Here is a 21,246-nt window from a genome sequence, read left to right on the forward strand (position 1 = left end):
CATCCTTACAACAATCATACATTTCGTACTTACCTAATTAATGCGATATCGACGGAATCTTTTCCTTTACAATAAGGAATTACAATGTACAACTATGTACATACGTAGATTTTCAAAGGAGAAACTTCTGCGTTTATCAATATGTTTGTACTGCGAAAAGCTTCTTTCGACATCTGATGAGGTTAATGGAGAGTACGTGAAAAGGTTTACATTTTCATTTAAGTTTTTGTCCTGATTTTTCACCAAACTGTTCAACACTGCATAGCCATTATTTTTTATTACACTACCTAATTTGTCATTTACCTTATCAGGATACAGTCCTTGGAGTATCTTGTTAATTATTTCCGATAACTTCTCAATTAATTTAATACACCCGGACATTTGTAGACCAGACGTTTCCAGTTGAGTTATAACTTGTGGCAAGTTTCCGTAATTGGTCTTTATGAGTTGTAGATTTTGGTGCATATTTTCTGAAGTCAGGGAATTTGCTGTTGTAATGGCAGCTGAATCTTTGCCATCTAAAGCATGAATAACTAGATTGAATTTATTTTAATGTTCTGCGAAATATAAGGCAGCTTCAAGCCAGGTGCTCCATCTTGTAACTACGGATTAAGGTGGAATGGGGAGATCTGGTGCAATTTCTCGAAATTTTAATATTCTTGAAGGGGCTTTGAGAAATATTTTTTTTTACATACGCTATAAAACAGTCCACATCGCTATATGAAGCACGAATAGCTTCAGCAACTCTGTGTAGTTCGTGCGCCAGACAAGTTAAATGCACTATGTTGGAATACCGCTCTTTAAGTTGTTTTGCTGCTTTAATAATATACTGTATGGAGCTGCATCAGTGACGAAAAGAAGTATATTATCATATTTAATCCTTTCCGTCTATAAAAGGCGCATAGCCTTATAAAAAATTGGACAATAGTTGCATGGTTTACCTTTTCCAATTTCTCTGAAGTTAGCACAATTTTTTTTCCTGCACAGTTCTCGAAAAGTATAACGACCACCACATTTGCCACATATTTACCACTTACGTCTGTAGATTCATCAACTGAAACCCATATATTTTTTTATCGTTCATGCTTTCTCGAATTTTGTCAATCGTATTCTGTTACGAAATTGGTAAATATTCTTTACGTATTGTTGCTTCTCCTGGGTTATGTTAATTTGTATATTTTCCAGAAATTATCTTAAGTCGGGATTGTCCAAAGTTCTGAATGGATTTTTTTTTTGTGTACCAACATGTCACATAAGTCTATATTGAATTGTGACCTATATTTGAGCTCGATTGGTTCTTGTTTGAATTGCGTTCAACATTTTCCTTGTGTCCTTTACTATTACAGTGTCTTTCAAAATAATACGTCTTAGTTAATAATCTGAAATTGCACACGACACATACAACACTTTCTCATTCTATAATAGCCTAAATATATAGCGTCCGAATTGTTCCACTAAATTATTTAGTATTGCACTTGGTGAACGAGTTGTTTTAGGTATTGTAATATGTGTCATTTCACATACGCAACTCTTCAGTATGACAGCTAAACAAACTCTGAATGTTTCGGGTTCGATGCACGGAACAGTACGGCGAAAAGCGAGAGAGACTTACATCATACTCTATACCCGTCTGCATAGTCAACTGCAATCGCCGTACTAGGGCCCGCACTCCCGCGGTCTAGTTATTATTATTATTATTATTATTATTATTATTATTATTATTATTATTATTATTATTATTGTTATTCAAATACTTGGGGTGTACTATAATCAGTAACATGAGCAGCTGTAAAGAAGTCAATAGGAGAATAGCAATGGCAAAGGAAGCTTTTAATAGAAAAAAGACCTCTGAAGAAAGAACTAAGGAAGAAACTAGTGAAGTGCTTTGTGTGGAGTGTAGCATTGTATGGAGCAGAAACATGGGCATTATGACGAAGTGAAGAGAAGCGAATAGAAGCATTTGAAATATGGATATGGAGAGAAGGCTGGAGCGCGTGAAATGAACAGAGTAAGAAACGAAGCTGTGTTGGAAAAAGTGGAAGAAGAAAGAATGATGCTGAAACTGATCAGAAAGAAGAAAAGGAATTGGTTGGGTCACTGGTTGAGAAGAAAGTGCCTTCTGAAGGATACTTTGGAAGAATGGTGAACGGGAGAAGATTTCGGGGCAGAAGGAGATATCAGATGATAGACGACATATGATATATACATCAGTTATCAGTAGACATCGGATCCCACACACCTTTAAAGAGGAATGAAGTTACTGTGCCTTGAAGTATGTATAACTGGTGACATCGGTCTAGGGACACCATGCAGGTATACTCCGGTTCGTAACCCCGATCTTCAATCTCATTGCAACTAATGCTAGCTACACAAGTAGGTCTATCTTGCAATTAGTGTAAGTGTGTTTAGATATAATTGTACTCGTATTATTACGTAGTCTGGACATAATTAACATACTGTAATTAAAAACTGCAATGCCGAAATTAAAGCGTTCGGTTTCATTTTAATTGAAAAGGTTAGAAGAGAAATATAGAAATGATGATCTTACAATAAAGAAGAAACGACTTTGTGTAAGATGTGCAAAATATAATTAAAATCAAGAAGACCCGGGATATTGAAAATCAGTGCAATAGCAAATCGCATAAAAAACATACTGAACTTAAATCAAATGAAGGCGTCTGTCTCTAAAACAACTAAATGTTCGTTATAATCAGATGTGCAATCAAATTTCAGCATAGACTAGTGTGAGATGATGATGGATGTTAATATACCTATAAATAAACTCAGTAACCTACATTTGAGAAGATTTCATGAAAAATACACAAATCACAACGTCCTGGGTGAGTCCACGCTATGTAACAACTGTTTATTCTGTTGTTATGAAGAAATTGTAAGCAAAATTAGAGAACATGTGAGTGGTAATAAAATGTGGTTTCGATTGTTCAAACTGCTGATGAAAGTGGCAGACATTTGACTAATGTGATTGTAAGTATTCTGTCACCTACAAATGCAAGACAGAAATTTATATTAACGACTGAAGTGTTACAAAAGGTGGACCATTTAACTATTGACACACTCTTTGAAACATTTATGTTCCTTTTACGGTCTCTTGGTATTCAGTATAATGATGTGTTGCTTTTTGTAAAAGATACTGCTCCATATATCGTTAAAGCAGTCAAAAATACAAATGCGCCACACGAAAATGTTCCATGTAACCTGCCTTGCTCATGGGCTTCAGAGAGTGGCTGATGCTATTCGTGTTCATATAATGAAGTTGACAGCTTCATATCGAATATGAAAAAAATATTTCGGAAAGCGCCTTCCAGATTCAGAGGAAGGGTACCTGGCATTCCCTTGTCTCCAAGTTCATCATTCACGAGATTGTGTTCTTGGTTAAATGCTGTTTTGCATTACGCAAATCATTATAATAAAATAACAAATATTCTTCTTCCTTTAAATAGTGAAAAGGCTTCTTTGATTTCAATAGCTAAAGCACTACTTTCAAAACAATTACTGGAAAGTCTGTATTTTACAAACAACAGTTTTGGAGTGTTATTAATAGTCATTACGCAGCTTGAAGAATGTAATTGAGAGCTATCTAAAAGTATAAACATAATCGAGGACGTGTCCGAAAAAAAAATAATAAGTTACATACTGGACCAGCTGCCGAACGAACAAAAAATAAACTGTATAGGATTCTAAAAAAAATAGTAGGTTTTCAATTATGCGTGACGTAAGAAATAAACTTATTAAACATGAACAAATAACTGAAAATGAATTCTATTACTCATATGCACAATTGACGTCCTGTGATGTCAAAATAACTTTCTGCCAGTATAAAAAATGTTTAAGCGACTATCGCAGAAAATTCAGATTCGAAAATTTGCGAATGTACACGGTTGCTCACTATAATTCCCACATCTAAAGCAACGCGGAGGTTAGCACCTTTTAAGGTATGTAACATTTTTAATCAGTACCAGGCTGTACAAACACAACGCTTCGAAATCGTTGTTTACATCTGAGGTTTAAGGAATTGTATAGTACATGCGTGGGTACATTGGTTGCTAAAGTACATGGGATCAGATGTCTGGTTATCAGACAGTACATCTCACTTGACGATATGTGTCAGAGGAAAAACAATTATTGTTTGCATACGTCTCAACTCTCAAGTCTGGTTAGTGAAATATACCACTATGTAGAAATGTATGCAATGGAGGGAGAAAGGAACTGGCCACCCTACTTCATTATCTCCTAGCTTAGTTGCCTCATGAGTGATACTTTATTGATGTCACTTATAATATGAGGTTCCAACCTGTCTTCGGACAATTGAACAAGAACAACAACATCCTAATGATATAATCTAATTCTAATCCATTTTAGACCATTGTAATGTTTTTAAAATAAACCACATTTCACACAACTACGAGTATGTTTTACATACTACACCTAAGGTCAGGGGGCCGCACTAATATAATGTGAGCAGAAACGGAGGGGACCTCATCCAAAAGGCTGAGAAATACTGGAGCAAAATGTAGAACGAGAAATATGAAATTCTGTAACAATTAAAAGAAAAAAAAGAACAATAATTAAATTATGTCTTCATTTAACGCAAAGTAGTGGTATGTTTAAATTTTCAATGAACAGCTTTTAACAATTACAATTCTTCTTCTTCTTCTTCTTCTTCTTCTTCTTCTTCTTCATGATCATCATCATCATCATAATCATGGGTGTAGCGTAGACCAGCTTCCTATGACGCATCAGGGGCAACGACTCTGTCGGTAAATTGGTCTACAAAACCGGCTTCATATGGATGAATGACGAACGTCATTAGCAAAAAAAAGCTCATTAACATGAAATAGGCATGAGCCTAACAACCTGTAACTAATTATAAGTATGTCGTCACACATGTTATAAAATATCTAACTATAGGCCTATGTATAATAGAACAATGGGTGAAGTTATTTATTAAAATGCAATATAAGTTATTTTATTTTGTCTTTTGTGTGTAAAAAGTGTGTTGTTAATCAGATCTCAGTTGCATGACTATTTTATGTTTCCGTTATATTCGTATTGTGTGTAACAAACTCTCACTTAGAAATTCAGCAATGTTAATGTTCAATTAATGTTATCGATTCCAAATTATTTTATTAATTACTATAAATAATAATAATGATGATAACAATATTAAAAAACCGCAATTTTTGTTTCTATACTGGTATTTGAATACCGGATAAAATTGCCAGAATCCTGAATTCCCCTTATTATAAAACCTAATCAATAGTATAAACATAATAATCAATAGGTCTACATATTCATATTGTTTGGTGTCGATTTTGTTATGCTCTTATTTTTTTGTAATATATTAGTATTCTGTTCCTTAACTTTTGTTAAATTTTACTGCTTGTGTACTTTGTGACTTGGTAGAGTGTAAGGCAAGGCCCTATGGCCTTAACTCTCCCAGTATAAATAATAATAATAATAATAATAATAATAATAATAATTATTATTATTATTATTATTACTATTATTATCATTATTATTACCGTTACATGAACGAAGGAGTAAAATATCAAAGCGAGTAAGCAACCATAGTTGCAAGAACTGTCAGAAGACAGTGATATAGGCCTACCTACACATTGCATTAGAGTATCAGTTGAAGTGAATAAATGACCGACATGCAAGTTTAATCACAACGATTAATATGCAGTGCATATATTTTGGCTAGGGCGAAAGGAACTGGCCATCCTACCCCATTATCTCCTGGCATAGTTGCCTCATAACCGTATAGGCCACTTTCTGTCGGATGCTTTTCCAATTCACTGCGGACTAAAACAAGGAGATGCACTATCACCTTTACTTTCTAACTTTGCTCTGTCTAGAATATGCCATTAGGAAAATCCAAGATAACAGAGAGGGTTTGGAAGTGAACGGGTTACATCAGCTGATTGTTTATGCGGATGACGTGAATATTGTTAGGAGAAAATCCACAAATGATTAGGGAGAACATGAGAATTTTACTTGAAGCAAGTAAATAGACAGGTATGGAAGTAAATCCCGAAAAGACAAAGTATATGATTATGTCTCGTGACCAGAACATAGTACGAAATGGAAATATAAAAATTGGAAATTTATCCTTTGAAGAGGTGGAAAATTTCAAATATCTTGGAGCAACAGTAACAAATATAAATGACATTCGGTAAGAAATTGAACTCAGAATAAATATGAGAAATATCTGTTATTATACGGCTGAGAAGTTTTTGTCATCCAGTCTGCTCTCTAAAAAGCTGAAAGTTAGAATTTATAAAACAGTTATATCACTGATTGTTATGTATGGTTGTAAAACTTGGACTCTCACTTTGAGAGAGAAACAGAGGTTAAGGTGTTTGAGAATAAGGTGCTTAGGAAAATATTTGGGGCTAAGAGGGATGAAGTTACAGGAGAATGGAAAAAGTTATACAACGCAGAACTGCACGCATTGTATTCTTCACCTGACATAATTAGGAAAAATTAAATTTTGATGTTTTGGATGGACAGGGCATGTATCACGTATGGACGAATCCAGAAATGCATATAGAGTGTTAGTTGGGAGACCGGAGGGAAAAATACCTTTTCGAGGGCCGAGACGTAGATGGGAGGATATTATAAAAATGGATTTGAGGGAGGTGGAATGTGATGCTAGGGACTCGATTAATCTTGCTCAGGATAGGGACCAATGGCGGGCTTATGTGAGGGCGGAAATGAAACTCCGGATTCTCTAAAAGCCATAAGTAAGTAAGTATAGTTGCCTCTTAAGTAGTGCCTTGTTTGTATTACTTGTGAGGTTTCAGACCTGTCTTCGGACAGTTGACTAAACAACAACATTTTACCTTTCTACGCTCTCATGTATGCAGCTGCGCTGTGCCCTGCCGCATCTGCTCTACTTACGTGAGCACTATATTAAGCGAATTTTAGTTGATGTTACAATTTTTCTTTTTTATAATACATGTCTCTATTTTTCAGCAGTTGCCTCTAATAGTCTTTCTCCTCGATAGAGGAAAAAATATTCAGTCAATTGCGATAGTTCTCGGACAGTTCGCCGGCTCTATCGAGAAAGGTGAGAAAATGATATACGAAATCATGTACAGCCCAGTTACTTTATGGTGACAGCTCGTCGACACGAGAGAGGAGAAGGTTCGACTGTGGGAGGGAGACCGATCCGAGACGGAGGGAATGGAGGGAGGGAAATACAGTCATATTAGAAATGAAGTCTCACGTTGCAGCGTCTGCATAATTTTGAGCTCCTGTCACTGTGTTCACTTCATACTCCGGAACAATAGTCACTAATAAACACTAAAGAAGTAAACTATCATGGAAATACAATGAGCAGCAGTTCGGAACAATAGTCACTAATAAACACTAAAGTAGTAAACTAATGGAAATACAATGAGCAGGAGTTCGGAACAATAATAAACACTAAAGAAGTAAGCTAATGTGGAAATACAATGAGCAGCAGTTCGGAACAATAGTCACTAATAAACACTAAAGTAGTAAACTAATGGAAATACAATGAGCAGGAGTTCGGAACAATAATAAACACTAAAGAAGTAAGCTAATGTGGAAATACAATGAGCAGCAGTTCGGAACAATAGTCACTAATAAACACTAAAGTAGTAAACTAATGGAAATACAATGAGCAGGAGTTCGGAACAATAATAAACACTAAAGAAGTAAGCTAATGTGGAAATACAATGAGCAGGAGTTCGGAACAATAGTCACTAATAAACACTAAAGTAGTAAACTAATGGAAATACAATGAGCAGGAGTTCGGAACAATAATAAACAATAAAGATGTAAACCAATGTGGAAATACAATGATCAGCAGTCCGGAACAATAATCACTAATAAACACTAACGTGGAAATACACTGAGCAGCAATTGAATCACTATATTTAACAGTTAATCACTAATTAACAATGAAATATACTGATGGGGAAATATCGGTAATGTTCATCAGTGCTTCACTGTTACCTTTCCCACCACCACCACCACCACCACCATCATCATCATCATCATCATCATCATCATCATCATCATCATCATCATCATCCATGTAAAAGATGGAACGGCCTTCTTCTCTGTACTTCTTTATTTTCCTCAAATACTGCAAACTTTTGGCCCTAATGCTGTGATGCTCGACCAGAATTTGGCGATTATTTTGTGTGTGTGTGTGTTTTTTTTTTCAATGAAACCCTAATTTCAAAATAACTTTCCTCAAAGTCGAGATACCTCCCTGAAAGTCGACAGTCTTTCAATTTCAATAATATATATATTTTTTAAGTGTGGGCCGCTATTTCTGTGAAATATAGAACTCGTGCTTTGGTTCGTCTTATGACAGCTTCATTAAAGTTGTCCACAGTTGATTTTGGCGCCGATTATCAATGTCTTTAGTCTCCCTTATTATTTGGCTAACACAGCTCTCAGACACAGCGGTAAACTCTGCTACATGTTTTCCAACATTTGTTACGTTTTTTCTTCCGACGCTATCTTCATAAAGCGCTACACGTTGTTCACGACTTTTCGCGACTGAGAATGCAATACCCGACCTTTCAGTTTGCTTCTAACAGGCAGCATTTTCACAAACAGAAAATAGCAGTGAATCTAGACAATAAATACTACATACTAAACAATACAAAACAGAAGCACTCCAACTATTTAAGTAACTAAATGAAATGTACGTAACAAACACACTAAATTGCAATATACAAGACAGTGGTGGTGTAGTATGTCCTTAGCGCGACTGTACGCCCACACTAACGCTCCCGAGATGTGACCGCTAGCGCAGCCAGGGGAAGACTAAAAGGAACACCCCTTCGAACAAACAGTGAACTCGCCTAAACCACTGCGTCGCCAGGCCAGAGCTGTCACCATAAAGCAACTGGCCTGTAAGATTGGAAGGAAAGCGACTAGTGGTCTGAGTAATTGGCACTGCCACAGAATTTCCTGAAGAGCCTTGGGAAACTACGAAAAAGCCAAGTCAAATTCGCTGGCTAACAGGGCTAACGGCTTCGAAGCTGGGTACCTGGTTTTAATGAAGTGCACTGGTAGCAATCTAAAACATGGGGGCATGAGATAGTTACTCTGCCTGCCATTAAAAATTCACTTCACTAAATCCCCAAGGTAAAAAAAAAAAAAAAAAAAAAAACCCGCTGGCCTTTGGGATCGGATCTCTCGAATGTAAGGCAAATATGCTAAGTATAAACTACCTAGCTCGGTTTTCAATTTAAAATAAAGAATATTGCGTTGAATAACAGCACTGCTCAATCATGTAGCTGTGTGTGTGTGAAGGAATAATTGTAATATACAAGATGGAAATTACACATAAAGACGTGAAAATCGAATCATATTTCATACAACAATATCAACAGGAAACGGATTTCTATGTAAATACATAATATCTATTCATAACCATAAATCAATTATATTTTGCATTAATATTTGTGCACCACGATGTGTAGCGTTAAAAAATTCTACTATTACGCCTATTTTTCATACTTTTCAATATTTTACAGTTTAGCACATATGGCATTTATTTTCAATATATTTTGCATATTTCAAATAATTAAAATACAGTCAATTAAGATACAGTGCAAGGATCATACGCGGAGACTAGGAGGAAAGCGGAACTTAGCAAAGATTGGAGAATGCTGGGTTTGAGGTGAAAGATCTGCCCTCCTGCAAAAAACTATGAAAATGAAAAGTGAAAGTTCATATACAGTAATTCCACGTGTAACTGACTGACATTTACAGCACATTTTGGCAGCATAATGTTTGAATAAATTGTTTAATAGGTTGAAATTAAAATATTTCACCGTATGATTTGAGAGAGGAAAGTGTACAGTTAAGATATATAAACGACTTTCAAAGAAAAAAGTATACGTCTACTATTTACCTATTACTTTCAAAGTGTGTGTGACTGACTGACATAAATATCAACTCTATCTTGAGGTGAACATGGTTCTGCCCAAATTTCTCTGAAATGTCATTCCTAATACAGTTTTTCCAAAATATTGTTTGGAGAGGGAGTTTTAATCTTCTGTTTAAATTAAAAACTATCTCTGAACCTCGATAGTAATAGAGTTACGGCCGAAAAAGTGCTGTGTGACTGACTGACCTCTTTCTGTGACTGACTGACATACCTGAATTTTATTTTAAATTACATATTATGGTACTGCAAGTATTATAAAATAGCATGAAATTTGATAAGTAGTAACTAATTTTTTTATAATTGGTTATTTTACGATGCTTTATGAACTGCTATGATTAGCTTGCGTCTGAGTTAGATGAAGGCGATAATGCTAGCGACATGAGTTCAGGGTCCAGAGCTAAAGTTATCCAGCAGTTGTTCTTAATGGATTAAGGGAAACCCCAGGAAAAACCCGCAATCAGATAACTTGTCCCGAACAGGGCCCGTTAGTTTCAAGGTCAGAGTTGGGGTAACACAAACTTAAATTAATAAATATATTTTCCGAAACACAAAACTTAACTTGCCTAACATGCACCTTAAATAACACAAAATAACGCAGTTATTACATACTCCATAACATAGATATTTCTGTGTAGTTAAGTACTGTCAACAGTCGTAGATAATGGTGTGTCATTTGATGACTGGTGTCGAACCGACCTTGACAGAGTTTATCGCGCTGTGTGACATCAATTATTACTCCCCTTTCCTCCTGAACACTTTTTACCAACTCTCAGGTGTGAAAAGATTATATATTCATTAATTTTATCAGTGGTGGAATCGTTGCTTATCAAATCAGTGTGTACGAGTTATGTGTAATGGGAAGAAGAGTTCTTTTGCTGTTTAGAAGGGGAGGACATACTGTACTTTTTATGTTATGTTCAAAATGCCTATTAGACACAAATAAATTTAATGTACAACATTACTCCTTATGTGATAAAGAACATGCTAAATTAAAACGTTCGATAAATTAAAATGTTGTTTGTACTCAGTCTACGACTTTCGAAGGAAATTTATCGACATGAAATTTGTGCAGAATACTAAATATGATTATTTTTGTTCCCTGAATCTATTAAATGGTCTTACGAAACGCAATAATAAATAGTATTCAAGAGAACAAAAATGTAGCCAACATGATCGAATATTATTAGCTATTGTTCAATTTCTTCTGAACTTGCTCGCAATCTAAAACAGTTCAGTGACGGAGCAACAATAAAAAAGGTGCATGATTAAAACACTGAAAATTAATGTCAAGTGTAATAAAAAACTTCGAGAGTATTACATTATCCAGGCGCATTCCTAACAATCCGCCAACAATCCCCTTAGCTATTATGATATGGTGACGCTAGTCACAGTTTATATTTCCCATAATACCCATTGCTGTTATGTATGTTCACAATAACTGCCTGTTCTTCTCCCCGAACTCTTTTCAACATGTCTCTTTTCTTGCCATTTATACCATCCTTGATTCTTCAGACGAAGTTTTTATTCACGTTGTCTTTCTGCCGCGGACTTCTCCATACATTGTTCCACTTAACACAGTTCATGTGTAAGTTTACCAACGTCTCCCAAACAACTGTGTAAGAGAACAGCAAAGAGAAAAAACAGCATAACCGAGAGCGCGCCATGTCAGTCAGTCACGGTGCTGCAGCGGAAAATGATATAATTTTAGAAAAAATTGTTCTAATACTTATTTGTTAGGGATGTAGTGATAACGTAGAATCTCAAAAAAAATTAATCTGTCAGTTATTGTGCTGTGTTGAAGTTTTGGTATGTTTATTGTGACTGACCGTAACTTACAGTACAAATAATTATAATGTTTTTAAGTTACTTAGAACCTTAGAATACTACAATTACTTTCATATTTAGTCCAAGGAAAGACAAAAATATGGTATACAGAAAAGAAAGATTGAAATAAAACAAATTTACGTGTCCAAATTGTGATATTAATTATACATTTCCTCACGTCATTTTTTTAAGTGTTTGCAATATGACAAGATCTGCAGCCAGTTATAGACTAAAACGAAGAATGTTTGAAACATTAGTTAATGGAATAAATCAACTTAAAGTATAAAGAAACATATCTCTTCAAAAAAATTTTCCCACGTTAATTAAAAAAAAATCACATCGATATGACATTTTCATGGAAAAGCTCTATATTATTATTATAAAAATTATGAAATACAATTAAATACAAATGTTTTAAAAACAGATCTAAATCAGTAGTCGTCAGCACTCGCTGAAGTGGGTGAAGGGTAAGAAGTGTATCGGAATACGCACCGTCGGCGTCGTGCAAAAGGAAGAGGTAAAAAGCATACCCGTCAGTAGCCACGGATGCACGCCATTGAATCTCTTATCCGCGGGTAAGAGACTTTAGCCCGAGGGTGCACTGTGTTGATGACCGCTGATCTAAATAATAGAGTTTTTACATCTACACTTCTACAGTAACTTTAAAACTGCTTTCTGTTCTTACTTTAAAAGTAATAGTCCTCTCAACAATAGGAAAGCAAATTGTAATAAACGTTGAAGTTTCTAAGATATAGCATACATCTCAACAATTATGTGCAAAACTTTGTTATATTCAGACATTCAATTATATCTTGTTGATCATTGAAGATGATAGCAGTTACAATAGGAATCAACCAGTTCAGAAATTAAGGACGAAGGTTTGACAACCGACACTGACGTATTATTTTGTAATCTGTGTCAGTGTAAAGTGACATGTATTCAAAGGTGTCTGGTGTAGCAACAATGACAACATAGCCTATTATTTCAACCAGTAAGTATCAAGCTAAGGCTGAATACACACGGACCACTTTTTAGTTGTCGCTTGAGGTCCATATCGACCACAGACACAGGCAACCACACCACAAGCTTAGTATCAAAATGGGTTTCGAAAAGGAAGCACTGTTGTAGCTTTCATTACGTCGAAGAAGGCGGCGCAAGGTGGCGTCGTCAGAGCAGAATTTATTTGGTTCATCCTACCTATTATAGAAAATAAAAATGTGAGCCAGTTTCTCTTCCTGTATAATTCCTGGAGAATGTACGATGTCAAATTTTTTAATCAGCCTACTTTAGATTGAGAAAAAATACGTTTGATTACTTATTGAGTTAACGAAGAATAGGCCTATAATGCAAAATGACACAGCAATAAGAAATAGTAGCCTATATCACCAGAGGGACGTATCGCACTTACTATAAGAAGTAATATATTTGAGGCGGAATATGGAAAATGGCACATAGTCCAAATGGTGTTTTGAAAAAAAATATTTTAGAGTTTCATACTATTTTCATTTGGTTATTAAATGTGTATATTTTTATGTTATATTTTTTTGTGCTTTTATTAGAAATTAAACTATCTTGTTTGTATTCAAACAACTTCAAGAAAAATAACAATTAAAAATGTGTTATGTGCACTTTTTCCACATATTAATTTATTTCATTCATAACAATATTCTGGCAGAAACAAAATTAAACATTTATTAATATAAACACAAACATAACACTAAGGAAAAATTATAAGCCTTCGTAGAGGCTTATACCATCTAACAGATTTTCAATACAGCTTCAATCTTCTTCATTCAGAAATCAACATAGTGCTCTATTATTATTAACTCTGCATTTATTGAGTTCGGTATCAGCATAAATATTTTCTTTCTTCTCTTCTTTATCACCACAAGACAACACAATTTTACTCTCAACACGCGCACAGACATCTTTCCCTCACGACAGATCCAACTCGACTGAGTGGCGCTACTCTGGCGGCAGGCGCGCCAATCTTCACCCAATCCAAGGCCGCCGCGGAACGGCCCGGCCGAGCTACGAACGCACTGTATATGTAAAAAGAGTGTAGAAATAGATATTGCAATATTTTCCCGCCTCATCACATTATTGTTGTTGTTTAGTCAACTGTCCGATGACAGGTCTGAACCTCACAAATGATACCAAGAATGCATTACTTATGAGGCAACTAGGCCAGGAGACACTGGGGTAGGGTGACCAGTTTCTTTCCACCTCCATTGCATACATCGCCGACTAGCTACACATTACACTAGTAAGGAAACAAAACAAACTGCTACCCACTTAAGGTATTGCCTGTCTCGACATGTTGATTTCATTAAGTTTGAGTGCAATTACTAAAATACTGTTACAGATATCCAAAACAATATTTTCAGGGAATGTTTTTACAATCTTCATCTTTAATAATACCAACTACAATATTGAAGAATGTTAACAGGTGTTCAGATATAATTGTTAAAATTTTCCTTAATTTTTTTGGCTAAAATTTAATATAAATTACTTTTTTAATTTGTTTGAATATCACAACAAAATTCATTCATATTTTCAGTCATTTGGATCTGGTTAATGCACACAAAAATTATTTATTTTGGATGAACAGTGTTTGAAAATATGCACCGGAATAAAAAAATTGAAACCGAGGAAAACTTCGGTAAAGTTTATACATTAATTGTTTACCTTTACACATTATTCAGAACATTGCTGGTGCATAATCTTCAGCCCTTGTGTCCTCCCTTGCTCTCTTTATGTTCTTAATTTTCCTTGCCTGTTTGGTGATTTCCTCCACCATAATATCTGCTTTCATGACTCTCAGTTGAATGAAATCTTGTATGATTTTGGTGGTGCTCTACCCTGGATGAATATTTAGCTTCTTGAGCACTTTGAGTCTCCCATAGGCTCCATAATTAAAAGTGATAACTGCATCTTAGAGCCCCAATTCTTGACCACAGGATACTATTGAATGCCTCATTGCAGTTTTGGGATTTTCCATGATGACATTTTTCCAGAAGGTCTAGATGAACTAGATCTTTATGAATCGATTTTATTGTCTCCATTACTGCCACCTGTACACCATGATGTGTATAGTCTAATTTGCTTCTTATCTGTTGTATTTATACCAGGAATCAGGTATCTTTGGACAAAGCCCATGCGATGGTTTGTCATCTGCAGATGACATGTAAAAAAGTCTCAATTATCATGTCTACAATCATTGACCATTGCATTCAACAAGTAGGCTATATAAAGAAAATAAACTTTTACCCAAATCTTCACACATAGTACTTTACGCCAATCAAAGTGCATAAAATGTTAAATTTTATACATATATACATATATATATATATGAGACCCACTTAACTCTTTCATCTCCAATAGCGTGTGAAATATTTCAGATATACTAAAACAGACAATTACCAATAATCTGGAGCATTAGATTAATAATAATAATAATAATAATAATAATAATAATAATAATAATAATAATAATATAATTACAAGTTAAATTACATCGAAGGGGACATCTGATACACGTAATGTATTTTTTGTATAGTACATAAAATAATTTTCAAGATATTAGAATCAATTTTCTTTTTTTTAAATGGGAACCAACTATGTTTTGTATTGCAAATGTTTCGTTACCTCTGTCTAATAGTAAATGACCACTTTACTCATAGTTTGAATGTCACCGGTAAGAGTATACATAAACAATATCTGACCAAGGATCGAACAGAGGGAGGACAATTCTGGTTACAGTTGTGCGTCAATTAAATCACAATCACAATGTCCTACATATTTTAATACTATGGAAATGTTGCACATGGTGAAGTAAGACATAAAAGTAGTGTGCAATAAAAAATAAGTTTACAATATTGATTTTGCAGTTCATTTTGTATTCAGATACATCTAATATAATATAGTGAAAATATTGATGTTTGACAAGATGGCCATTTGCATCGCAACACCTTTGTACACGCCGATGCCTTATCATTCAATTGTCCAGTACAGAACTGAAGAAATAAAATCTGTATTGGGTAGCGTATAGTACTATGGGTGTGTTCGATCTTCAATTATGTCAACATTATGAATTGGACATAAGGAAGAATGCGTCAGACATTGCTTATGTTTACTCTTACCGGTGACATTCAAACATTCGCTAAAGTAGTCATTTGTTATTAGACAGAGCTAACGCAACATTCGTAATACAAAACATAGTTTCCATTAAAAAAGGGAAGTTCACTCTTATTATTTCATGTACAAAAAATAAATTACGTGTATAAGATGTCCCCTTCGATGTAATTTAACTTGTAATTGTCGGTTTGTATATATCTGAAATATTTCACACGCTATCGGAGTGAAAGAGTTAAGTAGGCCACTCAGTATATATATATATATATATATATATATATATATATATATATATATATATATATAATATACTACCTGTATCTCATGTACAAAGTTTCATGAAAATATGTTAGATAGAAAGTTATTGGACCAAGTTTAATCTAAAACCACCAGCTATAAAGGGGTAGTTCCTGTCTTACAAACGAAAAGAAAGGTTGTACACTAAAATATATATAACTTACTTAGTTACTGGCGTTTAAGGAACCCGGAGGTTCATTGCCGCCCTCACATAAGCCCGCCATTGGTCCCTGTCCTGAGCAAGATTAATCCAGTCTCTATCATCATATCCCACCTCCCTCAAATCCATTTTAATATTATCTATATGCATTTCTGGATTCGTCCATACGTGCTACATGCCCTGCCCATCTCAAACGTCTGGATTTAATGTTCCTAATTATGTCAGGTGAAGAATAAAATGCGTGCAGTTCTGTGTTGTGTAACTTTCTCCATTCTCCTGTAACTTCATCCCTCTTAGCCTCAAATATTTTCCTAAGCACCTTATTCTCAAACACCCTTAACCTATGTTCCTCTCTCAAAGTGAGAGTCCAAGTTTCACAACCATAAAGAACAACCGGTAATATAACTGTTTTATAAATTATAACTTTCAGATTTTTTGACAGCAAACTGGATGATAAAAGCTTCTCAATCGAATAATAACAGGCATTTCCCATATTTATTCTCTGTTTAATTTCCTCCCGAGTACCATTTATATTTGTTACTGCTGGTCCAAGATATTTGAACTTCTCCACCTCATCAAAAGATAAATTTCCAATTTTTATATTTCCATTTCGTACACACTAAAATATATATGCAACTTAAAACTCCTGTACACAGTTTCATGTATTTGGATAGGAGAGAAGTTATTAATTTTGTCCAGCTAGATTTGTATTTTGACCCACTGTGCATTGGTTTGTTAAGTGAACAATATTCTGAAGGCATTATTTTACATTGTACGGTAATGTTTTAGAAAATTGCGATAACAAAAGGAAATAAGTTCAGTGAATCTATGGGTAATCTGTGGCCAAGGAGATTTAAATATGATGAATTGTTACTTTTTATTAACGATTCTACCTCTTATGTCATGAAAATTGAACTGTTCTTTATTCCGACTTGACTTATCTCACTAGTGTAGCATATGCCATTCATCATGTAGCAAAAGCGGTAAGAGCAGCCACCCTAATTTTTTTTACTAATAGCGGGTACTTGACTGTTCGTCATTCACCCATATGAATCCAGTAGTGTAGACCAATTTGCCGACAGAGTCGTTGCCCAGGGTGCGCCATAGGAGGCTGGTCTATGCTACACCCGCAATGAGATAAGTTCATTTCTCTTAGCCCCAAATATTTTCATAAGGACCTTAGTCTCAAACACCCTTAACCTCTGTTACTCTCTCAAAGTGAGTGTCCAAGTTTCATAACCATACAGAACAACAGGTAATATAATTATTTTATAAATTCTAAATTTCAACATTTTTGAGAGCAGACTGAATGACAAAAGCTTCTCAACAGAATAACAAGCATTCCCATATTTATTCTGCGTTTAATTTCCTCCCGAGTGTCATCTATATTTGTTACTGTTGCTCCAAGATATTTTAATTTTTCCACCTCTTCAAAGGATAAATTTCCAATTTTTATATTTCCATTTCATACAATATTCTGGTCACGAGATATAATCATACATTTTGTCTTTTCGGCATTTACTTCCAAACCTCTTTACTTGCTTCAAGTAAAATTTCCGTGTTTTCCCTAATCGTTTGTGGATTTTCTCGTAACATATTCACGTCACCCGCATAGACAAGCAACTGATGTAAGCCATTCAATTCCAAACCCTCTCTGTTATCCTGGACTTTCCTAATGTCATACTCTAGAGCAGAGGTCTCCAAAAAGCGTATCGTCATTCATGCTCTCGATGCTGCCAGCCGAACACAGTGTGCTGTAAGGCTAGAGAAGGGGAAGAGACTAGTACCTCAACAGATGGAAGCGGTCAGTGGGGGATCGCGGCAACGGTCTGCTTATGTTTACAATTAATAACATCAAAAGAATAAGAAATATCATACATTTGTATATTATTTTGACATACTATGAAGCTGGAGCCTCGTCTGTTGGTATTGACACAAGCCATTGCAAATTCAACCTCTTCTGTTCTATGGTGCCTTTCAGTGCCTGGAAAAGATCTTCTCCAGTTGTATTTTGTAATTACATGTAGAAGACATTCAGACACAATGTTCATTAACTCCTCGGATGAAAATGGCTAGGTGAGCTTTGTTATTTCTATCTGTGCTTTCGTTAATGCAAGTGAGTAAGCTACAAACTGGTTAATTGTGGTTTCGACTTCAGATTCAATTACATTTACAATCTTGATATTCCTTCTCTGAACTGTAATTGAAAACAATTTAATTTTCTTAAACTTTGACTTTGTTCTGGACACAGTATTTTAGTAACGTCCTGTATGCACGATTTTACAAATGATGCTTCTGTAAAAGGCTTAATTGATTTTCCACTATTCCAAGCTAGAACATAGCTAGCAAGAAGCTTTTTTTGTTTAAGACTGAGGACACGTGCATGATTTGTGTTTGTATTTTCTTGTTTTATATTTATCAAAATATTTGTAGGCCTACGCATTTTACCTAAAATTAAACGAAAAACTATATGTTTGTCATGCCGAACTGAGTGTAAACGTATTGTAATAAACTGATTATTATGTATAATCAACAGTTATACAGATAGCCCCAAAATAAATTATTTTAACATGTCCAACATGCCTGTATTGTATTATATTCTTTGTAAAGAGTCGAGTACTGTTGTCGCATGTTGAATTTTAACACACCGTTAAAAAGTTTCGAACAAATTAAGCATTTCACATTCTCCCCACTAACACAAAAAAATTTCTCTTCCTATTCATCCTTGAATGTACTACGTCCATGATTAGAAGACATTGTGAAACGGTGGAACACTCCGACCAACACAATGATAATGGCAGTCCACCACTGCTCTTCGTTTGCGTATAAACATTGAGTATAGTACAGGTGGGGATGGGTGAGGCGGAGCGCGCTCATTACGTACTGGCTTCGGTTTCGTTCAGGGGCTTACTCGCGAGTACGCTTTTGGAGACGTCTGCTCTAGAGTAAAGTTAAAAGTAAAGGTGATAGTGCATCTCCTTGCTTTAGCCTACAGTGAATTGGAAAAGCATCCGTCAGAAACTGGCCTAAACTACTGTAATTAAATAAAAATTGCAACTTTTGATAATTTTAAGTCCATATTTAATAATATATTCAGATAAAAGTAACTAATTACGTACAGTGTTCACATATTTTATACTTTTTTTTAGTACATATAAATCCGTTCCCTGATAAACTTCAAGACTGGGTTATTTCATTCCTATTCTTTTGAGGATCTTAAACCTATGACATACACAAACATCAATCTCCCGGTTATGTGATTAGCATGGAGCGTATTCCGAATCTCACCGGTGAGCAATCCGATGGCATCACGGTGTTCCGAATTCCACCGATGACGTCATTGATGCTCCACCGGTGTCGCACCGGTGCCATCAACTTGCAGAGGTGGTGGCAGACTCCATCAGCCGCCATCAGTGAATCTGATTGGTTCTTGTATAGGGCGGGAATTAGCAGACGAATGACATCGTGCACTGTTGTGTAATGGCGGTGTGTTCTGCTGTAGTTCTGCTGTATTGTTTGAATTGAGCAAAACGTAAAAACAATATGTTAACGGTTTATGAGCGAACATGTCAACGGACCAGTGATTACTACCGCTTCAAGAAATAAGTTGTTTATGATCTCCTTTCTTTGAACGAAATAGCAGTACGGAAATTTCGCAAAATTTTACTAGCGTAGCACAGATAACCACTTAACACAGTCGCCATGACAGCATCGATCCTTCCAGCAGTTTTGTTCCTTATTTCGTTGCAACGTGACGTCATTGATGCCACCGGACCGGTGAGATTCGGAATACGCTGATGGTGAAAGATCACAACTTAACTGTGACATACTATAGTGCAAACACAAGAAAAGAGACACAAATTTGGTATTTCTAGAAGGAACATAAATATCTATTTTCCTGTTAGGAATAGCTAGAATCAGGCTCTACAGGTCTAGTGCATTTGAAGCCAAATACGATCCTACTTGAATCAAGGCGTGCGAAGGAAGAAAGTAATTCGTAATCTGGGTAAACTGTTCAGGGAATGACACTTTTTCTGCTTACGTTCTGCAATGCCAACTTGAACTTGTCGCTATGTTATCTTACTATGCATCTAACCTACGAATTGTGGGAAATGTAGAACTGAAAAGTAGTAAGTGGAATCTTTTTTGTCTGCGTCTTTGAGATTTTATCGGCAGCTTGGAGCGAGTTATATCTAAAGCTAACCGAGAAAATAGTTATAATTAAAAAATAAACAACGAGGATTGGGGACACAGGGTATTTAAAGCAGCTCTGAATTCGCTTAAAAAAAAAGAAATGGTCTACATCTGTCTCAGTTGTGTCTCTATACTGACCAGCGTGCAAGTCGCGCTGAGTTGCGCAGTACCAATCAGAATGTAAGAGTTCGTTCTAACCATATGTAATGTTTAATTCCAATCTCGATATGGCGAGACTCAATTGATCTTAAAATGAAATGCTTGCATATCTTGCAGGGACCCGAGTGTCGGGGAGTTCGGCCCCCCTGACTTGTTCTGGACTCGGGGTACGTACCGGTTTCTGACACGACTCCTCAAGGGAGGCTGCTCCGGCTCAGGGGATGTGTACCACCCTGCACACGCGATCTTCAGGGTGAGTACAACAGAAACAGTATGTACTATAAAAGCGTAATACCTTCCCTTTTATTAATGCAGAATTTTTAGGTGATGTTGAGCTCTTCTTCTATATATTATTCTGAGAATAATAAAATAAAGGCAGAAAAATCCTAAATGGCAAAAGCCTCTAATTTATTATAGAAATAACTCCAAATTTGCACACTTGGTGAGCTAATTCAAATGAAAATCGAAGGTTGAACGAATACTAGCTGCTTTGGTATGGATTAAATTACATGTA

The 21,246-nt window shown here is 35.5% G+C and overlaps 2 protein-coding genes across 6 annotated transcripts in view; one reads left to right on the forward strand and one right to left on the reverse strand.

Annotated features, from left to right (window-relative positions):
- The window catches only part of LOC138690970 (transmembrane channel-like protein 7), a 93,557-nt gene that overhangs the window by 40,673 nt on the left and 31,638 nt on the right, over positions 1-21,246 (reverse strand). The gene's annotated exons all lie outside the window — the stretch shown is intronic.
- The window catches only part of CalpA (calpain A), a 560,472-nt gene that overhangs the window by 4,509 nt on the left and 534,717 nt on the right, over positions 1-21,246 (forward strand). For 4 of the 5 annotated variants that reach the window (XM_069812566.1, XM_069812574.1, XM_069812571.1 and 1 more), the window contains exon 2: positions 20,850-20,985. In XM_069812566.1, coding sequence (XP_069668667.1) covers positions 20,850-20,985 — 136 coding nt within the window. Of the gene's footprint in view, positions 1-20,658; positions 20,754-20,849; positions 20,986-21,246 lie in introns of those variants that run through there. The other variant, XM_069812570.1, reaches the window with a different exon arrangement.

This window comes from Periplaneta americana, chromosome 16, assembly GCF_040183065.1.
Source record: "Periplaneta americana isolate PAMFEO1 chromosome 16, P.americana_PAMFEO1_priV1, whole genome shotgun sequence".
NCBI lineage: Eukaryota > Metazoa > Arthropoda > Insecta > Blattodea > Blattidae > Periplaneta > Periplaneta americana.